The sequence below is a fragment of the Staurois parvus genome, unplaced genomic scaffold, assembly GCF_062004578.1.
Source record: "Staurois parvus isolate SC_StPar_1 unplaced genomic scaffold, SC_StPar_1.0 ptg002351l, whole genome shotgun sequence".
Lineage (NCBI taxonomy): Eukaryota > Metazoa > Chordata > Amphibia > Anura > Ranidae > Staurois > Staurois parvus.
The window spans coordinates 37,136-59,007 of record NW_028320147.1 but is presented as its reverse complement, the minus strand read 5'-3'; the positions used below and the strand labels follow the sequence as shown (position 1 = coordinate 59,007).

Sequence of the window (21,872 nt, the reverse complement as noted above, 5' to 3'; positions counted from 1 at the left end):
CCGGGCTCAGTAGGGGGCCCCATGAAATACCCCGGTACCTTTCATAGGCTTTTTTTGGGTGTGCAAGGACACGGCCCCATGATCCCCTATTGCCCAGGGGCCCCATGAGTTGTCAGTCCACCCCTGGTTTGTAGGTTATCATGCAGTACTCACTCTTAAGTCAATAACAGGTCAATTCTTGAAATTGATCAGCTGTTCAGAAAGTAGGCTTCCCATCCAGCTACCCAGAAACAAAAAATGATGTATGCAAACAAATGCAAAATAAAGATACATCATTGCCATGCTTTAATCTAAAAAAGTGCACCAAAGATAAATACAATGATTAAATAATTAAGTATAAATAACACCACAATTTATAAGAATCACATATATTATACCCTACATCTACCTCAATATTAAATAGATTTGTGCCATTTGTAGTCATGATACATTTGTGCTCATTGCAAACAAAAATGAATAACTGAGAATACAAAATTTGACTAGAGCCATGTTTTGTAGCTTGCTGATGCACCAAAGTTTGCAGAACCCCATTCAGCCAGCAAGTGCTGTGATCAGATCTCAGCATACTTCTGGTGAAGCCCAATCATCGACATGAATGGCAGGCATTTCCCTGTCTGTGGGTGCTGCTCTCAATGCAGCAACTGTTCTGCAAAAATGTAAAAAAGAAAAAAAAAAAAAAAAATGTAGTGATGCATAGCCACAAAGATCTGCTCTTTATTAGTGTAGTACGAGAGATTACAACCTACCTCTAAAATATGCTAAATATTAATCTTTCACTAAAATTTATAATAAGGCAGCAAACTCACATTTAACTGGGATTATTCTAGCACCTACAAGATCACCGCATCATGATCACCGCATCATGGCTACTTGAATATGTACCTAGCTTATATTAAAGCTGTATGAAGGTCAGAATGAAATGACTTGATTTTATCAGTGCTTACACAAATATGAAAAGAAAGTGTTTCTACTCAAAGCAGTTATACAGGAGCCAACCAGCTGGCAGATTTGGCTGTTTCAGCCCTGAACTGCTGTTAATGTGCAAATGTATGTGGCCAAATGTTTCTCTGACCAAGTGAGCAAACCAGAAAATCCAGTCTGAAGAAGTTTCTAGTGTGCACAGTGCAACGGATTGTGTTATCCCCAAAAGATCAAGAAAAAAAAAAAAAAAAAAAAAAAAAAAAAAGGTTTTTATAGTGTTGAATAGTGCATAAGCTTAGTGGACCTTGAAAGAACTCTGAAGGTGGGAGCTTAGCACTCAGGTCCACATCTTGCTGCCCCCCCCATGTTTAAATTACATAGTGGAAGATACAAGAGGAGCGAGACTCAGTGAGTGAGCGACGCCAGCAAAAAGTCTTAAAAAAGGAGAACTATGGGAGTCAAAACAAAAAAAAAAAATCTATACTCACCTCTATGACTGCAGTGTGCTGCTGCAGCTGTCTCCTGCCAGCTATAAGCCAGAGAAGTGAACAATCACATCGCCAAGTTCTCCATCCATTCTGAGCAGAGAGCAGCAGCTGTCAGTCACTGCTCTGCCCCGCCCCTCTGGTGCTCACTGGGCCGTGAAGAGGGCTGAAGCTGCTGGCTTAGGCTCTAATCAGAATGCTGAGAAGCTGAACCAGCTGCCAATCGAGACAATGTCGGGATCCACTTAGATCCTCGATACTTTCAAAGCCTGGAGCGTCTGACATCAACCAGCAGTGAACTTTAGCCCGTTGAAAGCTGGCACAAGTGCACTCCTGTGACCCAGAAAAACATGGCCATAAAAGCTTTGGTCATACTTCTCCTAATTCTGGAGTCCCAGAAAGAAACAAAAGAACCAAATGGATAAATGACCCCCAGTACCCAAACAACCAAAATGTCAGTTTTGGATGGACACTGCTTTTAAGACTAGTCTTTCAAACTTCAAGCCCAGTTTTATGTTGTTTGAATTACATGCAGCGAATTAAATGTCTGGTCAAGAAAGTATTTGAAGAAAATTTGTTTTAGGCTCCATTCATACGGGCAGGCCAAAAGGGGTCCACCTGCCCATTTTTCTGGTGGACTCGATCAGACCATCCATTGCCCTCTATGGAGCGGCTGATGTAAATGGACATGTTCATTTACACTTGCCTGCATCCGATTCAAATCTATCCACTGAAAACCAGATGGATAGGGATGCGTTCCCCATCTAGCAGACAGGATGAAAGTTGGATGTAAACAGACAGGTGGTCCAATTACACCTGATCGCCCACAGGAGGACAATGGACTGTGTGTCCACCCTGCATAAGTGGAGCGGACACGGACCTATCATCCACCTGCTCAGCAGGGACCAGATGTGTAGGAAACCATAAGCACAATATGACACACTTCTTGGTGATCCTATCACTTAATGCTAAAATGGCACACGTGGACAAACATTTGAAATTAAACCATCTAGTTCACCCCTATTATAGGCTACAAAATTAAGTTTCAGCCCTCAAAACCACAATATAAAAAAAACATTGCGTAAAAAAAGCATTACACACAAATCACAGAGAAAATTAGATTCCAAGTATTAAAAAAAGAAAAAAAAAAAAAAATAAGTTTTTCGTCATTGATTAAAATATAGCTGCGTATTGCTTTAATTAGCAGGGATGAAATTTATGCAACTATGCCTCACTCTGGAGGGCTTTAAAGTGTACATGTAGTGTTACCTTTAGCTGCGTTTTGGAGGAACAGCAGAGGCAAAGACATAATGTTCCTTGTTTTCTCTCCACACATCCCAGAGGCCACAAAAACCCCTAAGCAATTTGCATCCAGCTCTAGGATGGTTGAACTCAACCCCCCCCCCCACTCAAACCTCTAAGCAATTTGCATCCAGCGCTAGGATGGTTGAACTCAACCCCCCCCTTACTCAAACCTCTAAGCAATTTGCATCCAGCGCTAGGATGGTTGAACTCAACCCCCCCCTTACTCAAACCTCTAAGCAATTTGCATCCAGCGCTAGGATGGTTGAACGCAAACCCCCCCCCCCACTCAAACCTCTAAGCAAGTTGCATCCAGCGCTAGGATGGTTGAACTCAACCCCCCCCCTTACTCAAACCTCTAAGCAATTTGCATCCAGCGCTAGGATGGTTGAACTCAAACCCCCACCCACACTCAAACCTCTAAGCAAGTTGCATCCAGCGCTAGGATGGTTACCCCCACCGCCCCCAAACCTACTGGCCAACCAGGCTACCCATAACACTAGGGCAAAAAAGCAGGATGGGAGGAGTCACAACTGAATTGTTACAGCTCTGCTAGGTTCCTTTACTTCATGGCTTTGTTGTTGGAGCTGCCAGAACCCCTTGAAGATAAAATCAGAACTAATGGAAAGGCAACTGTAGGTATAAGATATTAAGTACTGGGGGAGGGGGTTACTAACTTTAAAAAGTAGAGGTCTGGGGAAAATCTTTATATTACAGTAGTTTTGGATTGCAATTGGAAGACTTATAAAACGGTCAAGACATTTACTGTTGCTTGTGTCCATATTCTGAAGAAGATTTTCCTCTTCCTGCTCTGGTGACTGTTGCCACCTAGTCCAAGAAGGTAGAGAAAAATCTCCCCAATAAGGGTCACAGACAGCAGACCTTTAGTTAGGAGGTACACGTTATTCAACAAGATTGTAGTCACGCTCTACTTTTCTTTTTAGAACTTATTTTTTGTGCTCCTTGACTATGCCCTTCTATTCCCTGGAAGAGGATTCCATTACGTTCTGCAGTCCTTGAATCCTGGGCAGAGTGTATACCAGAGCCGAGGTATTTATTAGGGCATTGGTTCTAAGTCATGGTAACTAAGCAGGGAAATTTATAGCCTAGAATAATATAAAAAAAACCTTCAGAAAGGTGAACATTTCCTGAGAAGGGTCTCCTGTTAAGGGCAGTCCTATTACTAGTTATAGCAGATTCAGGCAACGAATAAGAGGAGACCAGGAAGTGCTGGGAACTAACCTAACATAAAACCACTAAAATGGCACTACACAGTTTGGCTGATTCTAATACTGAACAGCACAGAGATGACTGGAGGACAGTGATGGACGGGAGGAGAGGAGGAGGAGGAGCGGACAGATGTACAATGAACAGCTGACAGTGGGAAGAGTGATTTTCAGGTCCCAGGGTTCACTGTTCTTGATCTGACCTTCGTGGCCGCTGTCTCCGTTGACTTGTTGCTTTCCGCGTGGCCACCGCAGAGGCAAAACCGACCAGGCAACACAAGGATGTTGTGCCAAGCTTGGCAGTGTCCAGCCAGCTTGGTGATTCACTAAGAAGGTAGGTTTCTGCTAGATAGATGCCCATCACCAGGGTCCAAAGGAAGGACGCACAAGCGTCAACTCGTCGCATCCTTAAAAAAAACAAAAAACATAAGATTTATTTGATGACATATCTACAAGAGAGGATTGAAAAAAAACAAAAAAAACAAAAAAAAAAAAAACTAAAATTATAGGCTTGAAAATTCAAAATGAATATAAGACCTGACAGGTACCATGTATAAAGCGTGCTCTGGCTCCCTGGTGTCAGGGAGTGGCTAATGCAGGGAGCACTTACAACAGCTGGACCATGGGAGCCTATGAGTACCGTCAAGGCTCCCAGAATTCCCAGCTGCTGTCGAGTGCTCCCTACAAACAGGAGAGCCAGAGCTGCAGGATCATGAGAATTTAATTTACGGTTATGTTGACCAAAATGTACTCTGCACCTATTGAACATACCTGAAATTTTATTAAACATTAGAAATACTGACCTGATTCGACCAGCTAAAACCATGGCGAAGACACAAGCCAGGAGACCCAAGACCACTAAGCCAACTTGATGGTTTCTCCCAAAGTGCCATGCGTCGTTAATGCTCTCCAGCGTATGCTCCGGGAGGAGATCAAGGACCCCCTCCCAAAAAGTGGGCTGCCTTATATCTGGCTTGGAGGCGTTCCCGATCTGCGCTTCAAATCTGGAGGTTTTTGTCAAGGAAGGAGGGAACAGATCCCTGGAACCCAAGCAGGCCACAGACACCAGGAACATGCAGCTGAGGAATGCCAGAAAGCGCAGGACAATGACTGGCACAGGAACCCGCATCCACGAGGAACTGGCAAAACTCTGAAAGGCACGTGACAAGGCATTCAATTAACAGGTATTGTTACAAGGATCAAAAGAGTTTCCCCACCCAAATATAATATTGTTATGAAGAATAGGCACCTTCTCCTTAACAGTGAAAGTCTTAAAAGAACACCCTTTAATGTTGTGTGGCACTATTAACCCCCTCCCAGTCAGTGTCATTCGTACAGTGACAGCGTATAGTATTGATGATGGTCAGTTCCCGCAAAGTGTCAGTGTCAGATCGCCCGCCGCATTATCACAATCCCACTATAAGTCACTGATCACCACTATTACCAGGCAATAGGGTATTGTGATGTTGGATTGACAGTCAAGCAATCACATTCTGCCACTGGAATGCAGCATTTAGCTCCAGTTGCCCATGTCACTTAGGGGGCAGGCCGGGACCTTGATGACCAGTCCAGCGTTCGTACAGGTTGTTTTTTTGCTGGTTAAAAACGTATTTAAAACATTTTGGTAATTCTACCATAAAGATGTTCAATTCAAAAGCAACATCTCATCTGCCTACCTGTACATAACTTTTGTCAACCTCCCTTCGTTGCAGTCGGTGGTTCAGCATGATTGCCCTCAGCTGCCGGTTTTGGTGTTTGATGTAAAATTCAACAGCAGTTTGGCATGGCCGGCACAGTTTGTACATCTGTTCCAAGTGATGTTTGTACACCTCAATCTCCTCATCATATCGATCCTGTGAACAGAGAAATCAGCTTAGCCTCCCAAATCTGATCATGGCTGATTGCATGGCATACAATGCATCCTCGAGGGAAGGTGGGGACACCCTGCTCCATAAAACACCCCTTACCCATGCAGAAGCGTATTTGGATTAATGTATATTTTTAATACAAGAAAACAAAATGATTGCTAAAGCAAGGAAATACACTGTTTTCAGAAAGTCAAAAACAGAACGGAGAGCATCTTCAGTGAACGAAAGGCCTTTAGCCCTGACAAGCATGACAAAATTGTTATCTATACAACTACCATTGTTAAAACTTGAAGAGGGAGAAAACCATGGAGGTTTGTAATTTTAAGTTAACACCCCACTATAAGATAATTTTTCATATTCCTGATGTGATTCTGCAGTACCAAGTACTACTACTGAAAGTATCCTGTTCTCTTTGTATTGTTTCCTTTGAGTGAAACACCTAGTGTTCCTGCTGGTCCCTCTGGGGGGGGGGTGTGGGGAAGGGAGGAGGAGGAGGAAAGGGGGGAGGAGGAAAGGAGGGGGGAGTGGGGAAGGGGAGGAGGAAAGGGGGGGGGAAGGGGAGGGGGATCACACTAGGCACGAGAGTACATTGTGGTCAGTTCTCTACCTGTGCTTTGACTGCTCTTGCACAATACATCAGATTTGTGCAGACATAGCCCCCCAATGAATAACCATTCACCGGGAAGTTCAGTGTGCTGCTGTTTCTCCTCCCCCTGCTCTATGAGCTCCTTTTGAAGCTCAGAAGAGAGAATACATAATCACAAAAAGAAAAAAGGTATTTTATGTTTTTCATATACACAAACGTTTTGCATGTCATCTCTATTATAAACTGAATGAGTTGTTTGAAAAGGTAAGAGGCACAGAGACCCTAACAACAAGCCATCAGTGTTGAATTTAATCCATGTCCTTTCTCTCTTGATTCAAGCCCCCCCTTTTTCCCAATCTCTTTGCTTAAATCCCCCTCCCCAGAATATATTGAATCTCCATACCTTTCCTGAACACTTCCATCCCCAACTCCCATAACTGTTAATTTGGCCACTCCTAATGTCGCTATCTCTCTGATAGATTTGTTTTTGAATCCTTACAATGGCCTGTTTCACTTGCATGGACAGCTCCTCTGAATGCATGATGTAGGTTCACAGCAATAGATTCCAAATGAAAATAGCACACTTAGAATCAACTCCAGACCTTTTACCTGCTTAATTGATGAAGAAATAACAAAAGGAGTAGCCCACACCTGGCCATAAAACAGCTTTTGATTCAATTGTCCAATTACTTTTAGTCCCTTGAAAAAAAAAAAAGGGGGGGATGGCTGCTCTTAAGAGCTGTAATTCATAAACCCTTCCTCCAATTTGAATGTAAATACCCTCAAATTAAATCTGAGTGTTCGCACTTTCAGCCCAAATCCATGATAGAACTATAGCTTGAATATGCTTTGGTAAACACCTGAAAAAACAAATGGTGCCTGTGTCCAAATATATATGGATCTAACTGTATGAGGGAGGGTGCTTTTAAGTGCTGTATCAGATATTCAGAAATCCTGTCCTTTGCATGCCTGGGTAAGTGAATATAATTTTTTGTATTTTGGTTTACAGTGTAGTGTTCCTTTAAGTCTGCCTTTACCCACCTCTTCCCTGGGAATGAAGGATGCCAGCTGTTTTATCTTGGTGTTCTGATTATTGAAGCATTTCCTACACAGCAGAAGCTGACAGTTCACCCACTGTTGCGGTTTTGTGACCTCGCTGATCGTGCTGCCACTGGATACTGCATGGTTCAGATGTTCACTGTGTTGTGCGGGGATAGGTTTATTGTAGTCACCATTCTATAAAGAAAAGAAAAAACCGGTTAAGCCTACCAAGAGATACAAGTCAGCTAAAAAGGACAACTTGAGAATATATATATATATATATATATATATATATATAAAACAAAAAAACCTACATTTACTGCAACTTAGGACATATTCAGGCAAATCAAGCAAGTTTGAAAATACAACCCATCACTCCCCCCCTTTCTCCTGTTAATTGGGAGCCCTTCCACCTCAAAAATGGCCCCAGCCAGTCTGAATTTGTCAGAAAGCCAATAGCAACTGGTTGGCCTCTGTGGCTTCCAAAAGCACGAATTCTTACAATACAATTTTTATATCAGTGGACACCGGTCATTAGTAAGGGCTGGTTCCCACCATGCCTGCACATGAATCGCACAGGATCGGACTGCGTGTTCCTGAGCAATTGGCATGCATTCTGTGCAGTGCGATTTCTTATTTTGAATGGACGCATGTACTACATTTTAAAACACTGCTACTAGATTGTGTGGTACAAACGCACTGTTTGTGACCTCCGTTTGGGGTGTCATTAACTTTGTATTGACACCCACTGCAGATTGCAAATGGAGTGCATTTTGCATGCGGTGTGAATCGCACATGGTCCTGTGTGATTCATGTACAGGCATGGTGTGAACCGGCCATAAAACCTTAATCAAAGCATTGAGCTTGTGCTGCCTGAAGCAGTCTAGTGTGGTTTATAAAAACTAATTTCTGAGGCCAATTATAGGCTGGGGAAGTTGCCATTTGTTTGTACCATGGGTTAATTGGTGAAGGGGTACACTGGACACCTTTGCTGTCATTGTGCCATTTTCTGGGTGCCCCTGTGCCTTTGAGGGGTAGGCTCCCTCCAGGCATAACTGGCCTTAATCTATCCATTATGTACAGTGCTCAGCATAAATGAGTACACCACTTTTGAAAAGTAAGATTTTATCAATATCTCAAACGAGCACAAGAAAAAAAATTCCAGAATTTTGACAAAACTGAGTTTCATTTGTTTAACCCATTACATGAAAGTAAGGTTAATATAACTTTGATTACAAAATGCTCAGCTTTACTCAAATTAGTGGATGCAAAAATGAATACACCTCACAACAAGAACTACTGCATCTCTTATTCTGTATGACCTCCATGATTTGTAAGGACAACCAAGTCTTCTAGGCGTGGAATGAACAAGTTGGTGACATATTGCAACATCGATCGTTTTCCATTCTTCAAGAACAACCTCTTTTAGATCCTGGATGGAGAGTGATGCTCAACCTAACTCTCCAGAATTCCCCATAGGTGTTCCATTGGGATCAGATCAGGAGACATACTTGGCCACTGAATCACTTTCACCCTGTTCTTCTTCGGAAATGCAACAGTGGCCTTAGATGTGTGTTTTGGATCATCGTCATGTTGGAAAAGTGCACAACGACCGAGGGCACGGAGTGATGGGAGCATCTTCTCTTTCAGTATAGAGCAGTACATCTGTGAATTCATGATACCATCAATGAAATGCAGCTCCCTGACACCGGCAGCCTCACAGGACACTGCCACCACGTTTCACTGTAGGCACCATGGATTTTTCTTTGTACTCATCACCTTTGCGACGCCATCCAGTTTGGAAACCATCAGTTCCAAAAACATTCATCTTGGTCTCATCACTACAGAGTACAGAGTCCCAGTAGTCGTCGTCTTTTTCAGCGTGGGCCCTGGCAAATTCTAGGTGGGCTTTTTTGTGCATGGGCTTTAGGATAGGCTTCTTTCATGGATGACACCCATGCATGCCATTCTTCTGCAGTGTACACCGTATTGTGTCACAGGAAACAATCACCACAGTTTGGCTTTCTACTTCTTTAGCTAACTACAGTAAACTTGTATGGTGATTTTCTTCAATCCTTCTCATCAGAATATGCTCCTGTTGAGGTGCTAACTTCCGTGGGCGGCCCGGACGTCTCTGTGAGGTGGTTGCAGTTCCATCTTTGTTACATTTTTATATTACTTTTGTTACAGTATTCTGACTGACAAGTAAAGCTTTGCTGATCTTATTGTAGCCTTCACCTTTCTTATGTAAAGAAATTATCTCTCTCTCAGGCTGTGTGACATTTCTCTTCATGTGGTGCCATTGCTGACAGCATGAAATTGGAGGGGGTTTTCTTTGCTAATTAACGCCCTTTTATATTAAACTGTCCATTGGACACCTGTTTAATGAATATTTAGACTCACCTGTAGCTGAATTCTTGTTAATTAGGATTTTGTTTAAAATTCAGCTTTGCTCCTAAGACTTTCATTGGGGTGTATTCATTTTTGCAACATGGTCTTGAATAGTTTGTTAGGAAAAATACTTTGCAAATTTAACAAATCTTGTTTGCAATCAATGGCCCGCATTTGTGGGAGTAATTTGTAGCATAGCCTCCCATAGAAAAATGTTGATTCTGAAAGGATTTCTGCCAAATTTGTTGGGTTGTCCACATTTATGCTGAGCAATATTTGTGTTCCTTTAAATATATATAGTGCAGCGCTGTATAAAATAGTTCATAAAGTCTTTTCACAATAAAATCGAACATGTGCAGGCCTCCTCCTCATTAGGTGACTGGAATCAAACAGAAAAAATGCACAATCACCGACCGCACATTTTAAATGCGCCTGTGTGTGATTTTATCCAGAAGACCAGCCAGGCATGTACTAACCCGGCAGAGGTAAAGATCAGAGACCACTGGACCTCCTCATGGTCTCAGTGGTCAGGAAGTCACACTTGCTACTGGCTCCTCCCTCTGCCGGGTTAGTACATGGTTTACTTTATTCACACTTACCAGCCCGTAATGGTCGATGGTATCTGTATGCACATGTGACCCTGGCTTTATTATTGTTGCTCTAATAAAGTTTTGAGCCTACTACACTATTGGCGTTCCCTCTTTTCTTTGACTCTCCTGTTGGAGGGTTTCAGATCTACACCTACCACTTTTGGGGTACCTGGAACCAGAAGGGGGATCCCTGTCTACCTATCATTTGGGGCGAGAGGGTCTCTGGATCTGGAGATATTGCTGCACCCAAGGCTGATGTCAGTGTTTAAGAGGGATGATCCATGTGTTTTCTGGAGCTGCATGCCTGGCTGGTCTTCTGGATAAAATCACACACAGGCGCATTTAAAATGTGCGGTCGGTGAGTGCGCATTTTTTTCTGTTTGATTCCAGTCACCTAATGAGGAGGAGGCCTGCACATGTTCGATTTTATTGTGAAAAGACTTTATGAACTATTTTATACAGCGCTGCACTATATATATTTAATGTTTCTGTTGTGAGGTCCAGTGATTCCTTGGAGTGTTTCAGCAGCTGTTTTTTCTGAGCGCTCGCTATATTCATAAAATATATGTGTTCCTGCCATGGAGGCTCTCAAAATTTATTGAGTTAGGACTGCAGATAACACTGGGGTGCCGTGAAGTGGCCCTGCAGCTTACACGTGTATTTGCAAATGTGTGACAACGAAACCCCTGTTTTTAACATGAACTGTTTAGACAAGACAATTTGGTTTGTTGTAGGCTGGGTTGTAAGTTGAGCTGGGAATGTCTTTGTTGTAGTTTGACATTTCTGAAGATTACCTGTTACCAGTGCACTTACCTCCTGAAATCCATTGTACTGTTCACAGTTTGGGCAGTCCCAGCAGTTACGATTGCCATAGGGCACTACTGTATTCTGGTTACAAAACCAGCAGTTCACTCTCAAATGCGTTGGGCGTTTCCTATAAAACAGAAAGCAGCACAAGTCACACGGGAGTTTCTAAGATACTATGAGGAAAACTCTAAAATCTTTTTCTTTAACTCTTGAAAAAGCAACACACTTCCAAGACAAATTTTTTATTTTTATTTTTAAAAAGGTAACATCTAAAATTAAGATTAAACATGACAAAGAAGATTCGCATCTACATATGCAGAAGTCCCCACAATGACCGGCTAGTCTCAATGTAATATTTTTGCCACTTTGCAGTTCTCCTTAAACCGCTATGTCAGACAAAAGCCAGAACACATTTTGTAGGTTTTCCTCTATAGAACTGCTGGACAGAAAATGAGTTGTGGAAAATATTATCCCCAGTTAACCGCTTGGCCATCGCCCTATATTAGAAGTACTGCTACAGGGCTGCAAAAAATATATACCGTATTTTTCGCTCCATAAGACGCACTTTCCCCCCCCCCCCAAAAAAAGGGGGGAAAATGTCAGTGCGTCTTATGGAGCGGCCGGTCCGGTATTTCCACCACCGCTGTGTCAGAATACCGGGCCGGCCGCTCAGCTCTGCAGCGGGACCTTATGGAGATGACTGCTGACCTTTGGGGAGGGGGGGGGGAGCGGGTACCTGAATTTGACAGGTACCCACTCTTACTTCCGCGGAGTTGTTCTTTGATCTTACCTGTTCCTCTATCCAGCGGCGCGCTGTCTACCTGGCTTCTGTAGTGTGGGCGCTGGGCATGACAGCCGGGTGCCAAGTGCGCATGCGCAAGAAGTGGTGCTGTTTGTGAATGGTAAGGCGGTACCTGGGACACATGACAGATCCCAGAAGCCACCGGACCAATCACAAAGCGCAAGTGCTTCTCGCTCATGCGCACCCGGTTGTCATGCCGAGCGCCCACACTACAGAAGCGGGGAAGACAGCGTGCGGCTGGATAGAGGAACAGGTAAGATCAAATTACAACTCCGCAGAAGAGCGGGTACCTGTCAAATTCAGGTACCCGCTCCCCTCCTCCCCAAAAGGTCAGCAGTCATCTCCTGTGCTGTCCGCAGTCTCTGGTCATCTCCTGTGCTGTCCGCAGTCTCTGGTCATCTCCTGTGCTGTCCGCAGTCTCTGGTCATCTCCTGTGCTGTCCGCAGTCTCTGGTCATCTCCTGTGCTGTCCATGTCTGCAGTCCATTCGTTCAGAATTTTTTTTTTTCCTGTTTTCTGTCTCTAAAACCTAGGCGCGTCTTATGGAGCGAAAAATATGGTATATATATATTTTTTTATTTATTTTAAGTACTTATATAGCGCCATCAATTTACGCAGCACTTTACATATATATTGTACATTCACATCAGTCCCTAACCCTCAAGGGGCGTACAATCTAAGGTCCCTAACCCTCAAGGGGCGTACAATCTAAGGCCCCTAACCCTCAAGGGGTGTACAATCTAAGGTCCCTAACTCACATTCATACATACACATAATAGGGACAATTTAGACAGGAGCCAATTAACCTACCACCATGTCTTTGGAGCGTGGGAGGAAACCGGAGTACCCAGAGGAAACCCACGCAGGCACAGGGAGAACATGCAAACTCCAGGCAGGAGGTGCCGTGGCTGGGATTCTAACCGAAGACTTTTTTGTTTATAGTGCAAAAAATAAAAACTGCAGAGGGGATCAAATACCACCAAATGAAAGCTCTATTTGTGGGGGGGGGCCCATAAATTTACTGTACCCAGTGGAAGCAAACCATGCCTGATCCTTGATGATAGAGGGACAAAAAGTTGGCGTCAGTGGCAGGAGTTATGCCATCACTGGTGCCGTCAGTGGCAGGAGTTATGCCATCACTGGTGCCGTCAGTGGCAGGAGTTATGCCATCACTGGTGCCGTCAGTGGCAGGAGTTATGCCATCACTGGTGCCGTCAGTGGCAGGAGTTATGCCATCACTGGTGCCGTCAGTGGCAGGAGTTATGCCATCACTGGTGCCGTCAGTGGCAGGAGTTATGCCATCACTGGTGCCGTCAGTGGCAGGAGTTATGCCATCACTGGTGCCGTCAGTGGCAGGAGTTATGCCATCACTGGTGCCGTCAGTGGCAGGAGTTATGCCATCACTGGTGCCGTCAGTGGCAGGAGTTATGCCATCACTGGTGCCGCCAGTGGCAGGAGTTATGCCATCACTGGTGCCGCCAGTGGCAGGAGTTATGCCATCACTGGTGCCGTCAGTGGCAGGAGTTATGCCATCACTGGTGCCGTCAGTGGCAGGAGTTATGCCATCACTGGTGCCGTCAGTGGCAGGAGTTATGCCATCACTGGTGCCGTCAGTGGCAGGAGTTATGCCATCACTGGTGCCGTCAGTGGCAGGAGTTATGCCATCACTGGTGCCGTCAGTGGCAGGAGTTATGCCATCACTGGTGCCGTCAGTGGCAGGAGTTATGCCATCACTGGTGCCGTCAGTGGCAGGAGTTATGCCATCACTGGTGCCGTCAGTGGCAGGAGTTATGCCATCACTGGTGCCGTCAGTGGCAGGAGTTATGCCATCACTGGTGCCGTCAGTGGCAGGAGTTATGCCATCACTGGTGCCGTCAGTGGCAGGAGTTATGCCATCACTGGTGCTGTCAGTGGCAGGCGTTATGCCATCACTGGTGCTGTCAGTGGCAGGCGTTATGTCGCAAGGGCCGGATAAAGGCAAGCAAAGGACCGCAACTCACCAAGGCCACAGTTTGGAGACCACGGACCTAAAACATTGGCAGAAGGACTGCAATTTTCCCTGGTAAAATAATTGAAACTAATGCTAGATACACACAAAGTGGGAGGTCGCCATACCAAGTGATACAGCAGTCTTCCCCACTAAGCTATTGTGTTCTGACAGTGGGACTGCTGCCCGCCTGGACACTGATCGGCCATTCCCTGCCAGTACTGATTGGATGCTGGTTTTTCAGCATTCTCATTCAGCAGAAGTTGATCAGGGAGCTGTACACGGGCCAAGTTGTCCAGTTCCTGCAGAATGGATTGTTTACGGTCTGTGTGTACCCAGCCTTAGTGAGGATGTGGAGTTTGCACCATTTAGAACCTGCAAACGTAGCTCATATAATTCCATTCTGAACAGTTCCTTTGAGGTATTCATAAAAAACACAGTTTTGGAGGAAGAATAATTAGAGCGGGTTCGTGGTTTTAGGAGCATTCCCTCCGAATTCTATTAGACTGTGCATTTTCCTGAAATGCATCAAAGTCCTGCATGCTGCACCTTTGATGCACTCAAAAGGAAGCGCACCTAAAACCACAAATACAATCATGCTCCGGCCAAGCCGGAGTGAACCTGTGCAAGCCCGCTGTTCAATATTCTAAATAAAAAAAATTAAAATTTAGTAACGGCCTAATTTAAAAGGGAATTTAGATGCAGTAACCAATAAACAGATTCTTCCTTAAAAGAAAACTAAAATAAAACTTCCACTTGGAGGGAGACTGTCTAAAACTTCCCCAGCCCAGAGCAGACATGACAGGACGCTTGCATGAACTTGCAGCGGTAAAAAATTAAAAAATTTTAACTTTACAGTGCAAGTTACATGCTCAAGCCTGCCAAAACACAGCGAGAAATCTCACTGCTGAGACACGTAGCTTGCGTGCAGGTTATTGTGAAACCAATAGGAAAATAAGACGGAGCAAAAAACTTTAAGCAATGGTTTAAAAAACAAAAACAAAAACCCCCAGACACTTCAGGGACAGTCAGTCAATCTCCTGGGGGATTCTGCAGCCTGTTATTGGTTTCTCCACCAGACCTCCACTCATTACTTCATTACTACGTCCAGATATGAAGGTCAGCAGGAGGAACTAGCAAGAGCTACAAAGAAGACTCCGGAGAACGATACTTCCTGAAGTGTCAGTTTCTCAAGATCAGAATAATGTCTGGTGCCAAGGGCAGTGGTAAGAAGTATTTACGGTCTTTAACAACTTGGCTTTACCCTTTATTTTTCAGTATAGGGTCACTTTATAGGTACCCACAGACAAAGATTTACAGGTTAACCCCTTCCCGCCGGCGCCTCCTGCCCTTTAAGAGTTTCAGAAGCTGGGAGGCGTGACAGGTGGGGCGGGGTTTAGGGATCATGTGACCGCCGTGACGCGTCGTCACATGATCGGGAAAGGTCCCGATCGAAAGAGCAGACCGGGACCTGTGAGTACCGGACAGGTGTGCTGGAAGTGCGCGCTCTCAGCACGGTTTTTTCTTACCTGAACGCAAATGTGCGGCCGCTCGGCATCTAGGCCCAGACGACGGGAGGCCAAACATTTGTGTGTGGCCAGCGTAAAGGGATTAAACAGGTTGGCCTAAATGTAGCCCTTTTCAGCAGCGTTTACGCACCTTCCTTTTGCTCCCCCACTGGGAGTGAAGGGTAAGCCCGGTGTAACCCATGACCCTAGGTTCACATCTGTGCAGGTGGTGCCGCTGCGGATCCGCACAAAAATCCGTGCAGCCGCACCTCCCACACAGAGAAATGCGGACCCGCAGGCTGGTGCCATTAGTTCTAATGGTACGCCGCCCGCACTGGAAAACGCAACCGTATTGGGAACCGAGGTTCCTGTCGGGGCTGCGTTTTCCAAAGAAGTGCAGGGACTTCTTCCCTGCGTGTCACGGGGCACGGGAGTCCATTCAAATGAATGGGCTCTCATACCCGTGCAAAACACGGCCGCATAGATGTGAGCCGGGGGTCAGTCACTACAGCTGGGGCTTGCAGAAGGCTATGGACTAGCCATGTGTGACAGTACTTATTAGGCCAGCATCACATGGATCATGCTGGCCTAATACACCCCCCCCCCCAGTATCAGATAATTTCTTAGGCCCTGAACAAAAGGGATCACAGGAAAGGAGAATATACATTGGTGGGGATGAAGGGGTTAGAACACATCTGCTGATTTGCCCTAAACGAATAAGTATACTTTAACCCCTCGCCTACCCCTTTCCCCCTTTCTTGTTCAGGCCAATTTCCAGCCTTCAGCGCTGTTGCACTTTGAATGACAATTGCGCGGTCAGGCAACACTGTACCCAAATGAAATTTTTATCTTTTTTTGTGACAGATACAGCTTTATTTTGGTGGTATTTAATCACCTCAGGGTTTTTTTTTTCCTTTCCTAAACAAACCAAAAAACACTGAAAATTTTGAAAACAAAAACGTTTTGTTCTTAGTTTTTGTTATAAAATGTTTGAAATAAGTGATTTTTCTCCTTCACTAATGTGTGCTAATGAGGCGGCACTGACAGGCAGCGATAGGTGGCAGTGATGGGTGACACTGAAAGGCAGCTCAGATGAACACTGATATGTGGCACTGATGTGCACTGGTAGGCACTGATGGGAACTGGCACATGGCACTGACAGCTGGCATTGATGGACACTGACAGGTGGCACTGCTGGGGCTACACTTATCATCAGGGCACACTGATCATCAGTGCCCTGATGATCAGTGTACTTGTCCCCTCGGAGGAATGCCGATTACCGTCTCTCCTCTCAGTGTGACAGCTCAAGAGGAGAGAAATGCTGATAACCGGCATTTCCTTGTTTACATGTGATCAGCTGTGATTGGACACAGCTGATCACATGACCAAGCTGACATCTTCGGCCCTTTCCGTGGATCAGTGATCCGCTGTGTCCGAGGGACACAGCGCTCAGGGAGCCGCGCATGCACGGTTAAAGTGGGAAGACGTCATATGACATCCTCCCAGAACGAGAGAACCACCTTGCGTCCGTCATATTACTATATCATATTACTAGATGGCGGGTGGGAGGTGGTTAAAAGGACCCATTCACACCATATGCATTGGGCTGTGCTGGGCAGGTATGGCCAAAGCAAAGACCAGACCTTTTTGCCTCGAGTAGTTCCCATCACTGCAGTGGTGTGTGCTGAAGAAAGGACAAGCTGCAGCGCACTACTCCACATTCAGACCTGCTTACAGATGAATGAAATGTCATTTTGTGACATTTCAAAAAGGTTGTTAAAGTAGCACCAGCATTGCTCCCTTCACAGAGCACACCAGTGGCTATGGAATAACGCAGCTGCTGGCAAGAATCAGCCCCTAAATTGTAAGCGCTGGTTGCTACTTTCAGGTAAGTAATGTGCAGGACGCCATGGTTGACTTCCTTTTCTAAACAAAGGATGTCCGGCTTTAATATTTTTCACCAATGTACCACAAAAAAGTCTCTAACCACAAAGGAAAGGCATGGCTGGAAAATTCACTTTGTACTAAAGAACAAACATGCAGAAAGCGTCATCCGCCATTTAACCACCTACCGACTGCATATAGCTGAATGACTGCATCACTGCGGCCGGCCTGTTCTGGGAGGGCGTCATAGGACGTCCTCCCTCGTGCCCCCGGCGATCTCCATGTCCTACAGACACAGCTGATCATGTGAAGTGGTAAGAGGCCAATCTCAGAGGCCTTTTACCACAGCCGTGTCCAATGACACAGCAGATCACCGGTAAGTGCAGTTGCTGTTATCGGCTGCGCTTTCCTCATGCTGTGACAACGTGAGGAAAGTACTGCCGGTAACCGGCAATTGTCAGAGGAGGGATTGGCAGTGATGATCAGTGCCCAGCCGTGCCGCCCACCTGTGCCCGTCAGTGCAGCCTCATCATCGCACATCAGTGAAGGAGAAAAATTACCTGTTTGCAACATTTTATAACAGAAACAAAGAAAACACTTTCAAAATGTTTGCTTTTTTTGTTTATAGCGCAAAAAATAAAAAACACCAAGCAGCGAGTAAATACCACCAAAAGAAAGCTCTATTTGTATGAAACAAATGATAAAAATGTCATATGCATACAGTGTTGCATGACCGTGCAATTGTCACTCAAAGTGTGACAACGCTGAAAACTGGCCTGGGCAGGAAGGGGGTACAAGTGCCCGGTAGGCAAGTGTTTCAAGTGGTTGTAACCCTCAGACATGAAATATGAACAAAGCATATCCCTCTATGGTGTGTACTTGTCTTAATACAGAACACAAAGTATCATTTCTGTCTGCGGCTTCATTCCTCTGCTATCAGCAAGAATCCCTTCTGACACCAAGAGAAAGAAGGTGACAGGAGAGGGATCTCCAGCACTCAGTCTGTGATTGAGAGCCTCAGGTCTGTTTCTGTTTACTGTGTGAAGGGGAATGTGTCCCTTCCCTCCAATCAGCTCTCAGTGCTCTATTGGCTCAGATATGCAGAGTATAATTTCAGCTCTCCGTCCCTTTTCTGAAAGCTCATATAAGCTTTATAAATTCTGGACCTTGACAGGATGTAGAGAAGACTGCAGATAGACAGTTATAACCTAAGTAAGAGGATTTGTACATCACCTGAGGCCGGACACTTCACTGTGAATATGTAAGGGCTTACAACCACTTTCAGGTGAAACCGCCATGAGACAAACAAACAGGACTTTCCACTACACACTTATTTTTGAAGGTGCAAACACTGCGGCTATTTTCCTGATAGGCAGACCAGGAGCTTAGTGCACAATCTCTGTGGTCCAATGTCTCATGCTGACAGCAGAAAGCCAGACAACTAGGGTGGATTTGATTTAAATCACCAGTGAAAAGTCTCGATTTAAATAATGATTTTTAAAGAGCACCTGTCATCTCTGTCCTGCAGCAGCTCCTCCTCCTCCTCTGATCCGCTGTTGACTCACCGACAGTCCCATTCACTTTAATGGGACGGCTGGTGATGCGGCAGTGACACAAGGAGAGGGGTGTGGGGGCAGCAAGTGAGTGGATGCTGCCATGATGGATCTAAAATGACAGGTTCTCTTTAAATGTAAGGAATCCGACTCATTCTTGCTGGTAGTTAGAATCTTTAATATTTGCAAACCAAATGAAGGTTTCCTTAGGTTAGTCAGGTTAGTAAAACAGCGATATCAGAAAAGATTTTAGGTTAATCACACATAGCTGGAGAACGACTCAAATTCTTTTATTAAATTGTTATACAGGATTTATATGGCGCCAACAGTTTTCTCAGCGCTTTACAATATAAATGTTTTTTTCTCATGGTTACTGTGAAGTTGTGCGAATGCATCAGTGCAGTGCATGTGATCTCAGCTGGGATTCATTGAAGGAGTTTACCAAAAATGTAAATATTGCTGAATATACCGCCTCATGCTACATAACTAAGATCCATTTCATGCTGAATAAACTCAATTATTAATGTATCCTAAATAGAAAAATATCTTTAGATAAAATGCTTTTGGATTAAACATCTATTAAAATAAATCTGATAAAATCAAAATCCGATATAAATTTATAAATAAATAATTTTTTCTTTTTTTAAACCACCCTGCGGACAAATAGCATTTTTAACCAATTCAATACCGGGCAATTTTACACCTTCCTGCCCAGGCCAGTTTTCAGGTTTCAGCGCTCTCACACTTTGAATGACAATTGCGCGGTCATACAACATTGTACCCAAACTAAACTTTTATCATTTTCTTCACACAACTAGAGCTTTCTTTTGGTGGTATTTAATCACCACTGGGGTTATTTTTTGCTAAATTAACAAAAAAAAAAAAAAAAAAAGACCAAAATTTAAAAAAAAAAAAAAAAAAAAAAAAAACACGTTTTTCTTTGCTTCGGTTATAAAAGTTTGCAAATAAATAATTGTTCTTCATAAATTTAGGCCGAGATGTATTCTGCTCCATGTCTTTGGTGAAAATAACCCAAATTACAATGTGTTTTTTAGTTTGTAGGAAAGTTATAGAGTTCACAAACTATGGGATAGATCTGAATATTGATCAATCCTGAAGTACTGACAGCCAATCTAATTTCTTGAGGTCTAAGAATGTCAGAACAGTACAGATATCCCCCAAATGTCAGGACAGTACAGATATCCTCCAAATGACCCCTTTTTGCAAAGTAGACAGTCCGACGTACTTCATAACAGGCATGGCGAGTTTTTTGAAGTTGTATTTTTTGTCATAATTTTTCGGAAAATGAAAAAAAAAAAAAAAATTAAAAAAATTAGTTTCACTATTTTTTTTTTACATATTGTCACCAGTGCAGTACAGCATCATCATATAACTGGCATGGCGGTGATCAGGGACACTGACTGGTGACAGTATGAAAAAAAAAAAAAATGATATATATTTACATTTTTTTTCATATATTTCACTATGACCAAAGTAGTACAATGTTACCATAGTAACATTGTACTACTTTGGGGAAGTGATTAGGATTTTATTTTTTTTTATTTTTACATAACTTGCTTATAGCAAAGAATTACTTTGCTTATTATAAGCAAGCATTTACCTGAATGACAATTCAGTCAGGGTTTTTTTTTTTTTTTTTTTGGTGCTTAGCTGTGATTTGGCCACAGCTAATCACATGACATGTGCATGTGATTAGCTGTGACCATTCACAGCTAGACACTAGTATACAATGGGTGGCATGAATGAAGCCATCCATTGTATACAACTGTCATGTGACCTGCTGTGATTGGTCACAGCAGGTCACATGGTACCGGCAAGGGGGGCTGATACTCAGATCTGTCATCTGCCGTGTCACACGGCCGGTGACAGATCGTGCCGCTGCGCGGCTCTGCAGGAGCTCAATCTGCACATGTGAGGGAGGGCGTCCACCTGGAACGCTGATGACATTTGCCGGGCGCCATTCGGCCATAGGGCGGGCGGCAAATGGTTAAAAGAAGGGTGCAGTACTGCCATCCTACATTATTGCTCCCAGGGCAGTTTACCATTAGCCTAGGTTCACACTACAGCAGTGCGGTAAATCCCATGTGATTTGCACAGGAACCACACTGCATTCCTGTACAAATCGCATGTGATTTGTATGCGGTGCGATTAGAGCCATCCATTATGTATGGCTCAAATCACATTGCACCCAAAACGTGCATGACCCTTTTTTAGTCTGCACTAGAAACAAATCGCATATTCACATCTATACGATCCGATTCTGCACATCGCGCCGTGTTTTGCAGACCGATGTTGGGGTGTTGGTAACTTACCACAAACATCCGCATCAGTTCGTATGAACAGGGTGCGATTGTGATGCGGTAAGGAATTCACACTGAAAAGCTGCGAATTCCGCACCGCATCAGTGTGAATCCAGACTTAAACATGCACTTCGGCTAGGTTTACACTACATGTAGGAGTGGGACTGCGTGTAATTGCACATTTTCCCACAAAAAAAAATTGTGCTGCTTTTTGCAGAAGCATGGGGGTGCCATTAATTCAATGGCACCCCAATGCACTGGAAACCACAACACAGTTTCCCATGCTGGGAACTATAAAGCTCTAGGAGGTTTCCCTATGGCTGCAATTATGGAAAAAGGTGCAGGGGCCTTTTTTCCTGTAGGTACAGTATCCTATTCAATTGAAAGTGCGGGAAATGTTGTCCTTACATTTAAAGGACCTCTTGTAGTGAATAAAAATGATTCAAGCTTGCAAAGGCTAGGCTCATACTATGCAGGCTTCCGTGTTTGCACAGGTACAGCAGCCCTGGAAGCCTGCATAGTATGAGCCTAGCCTTTGCAAGCTTGAATCATTTTTATTCACTACAAGATTTCCTTTAAATTTAAGGACATTTTTCCCGCA

At 44.2% G+C, this 21,872-nt stretch overlaps 1 protein-coding gene across 1 annotated transcript in view; it reads right to left on the bottom strand.

Moving 5' to 3' along the window:
- TMEM201 (transmembrane protein 201) overlaps positions 1–21,872 on the bottom strand; it is a 72,011-nt gene that overhangs the window by 38,816 nt on the left and 11,323 nt on the right. Inside the window, exons 2-6 of the mRNA XM_089665787.1 lie at positions 11,224–11,344; positions 7,430–7,624; positions 5,611–5,787; positions 4,738–5,084; positions 4,138–4,341 (exon numbers count right to left, since the gene is read on the bottom strand). Coding sequence (XP_089521913.1) covers positions 4,138–4,341; positions 4,738–5,084; positions 5,611–5,787; positions 7,430–7,624; positions 11,224–11,344 — 1,044 coding nt within the window. The remainder of the gene's footprint in view (positions 1–4,137; positions 4,342–4,737; positions 5,085–5,610; positions 5,788–7,429; positions 7,625–11,223; positions 11,345–21,872) is intronic.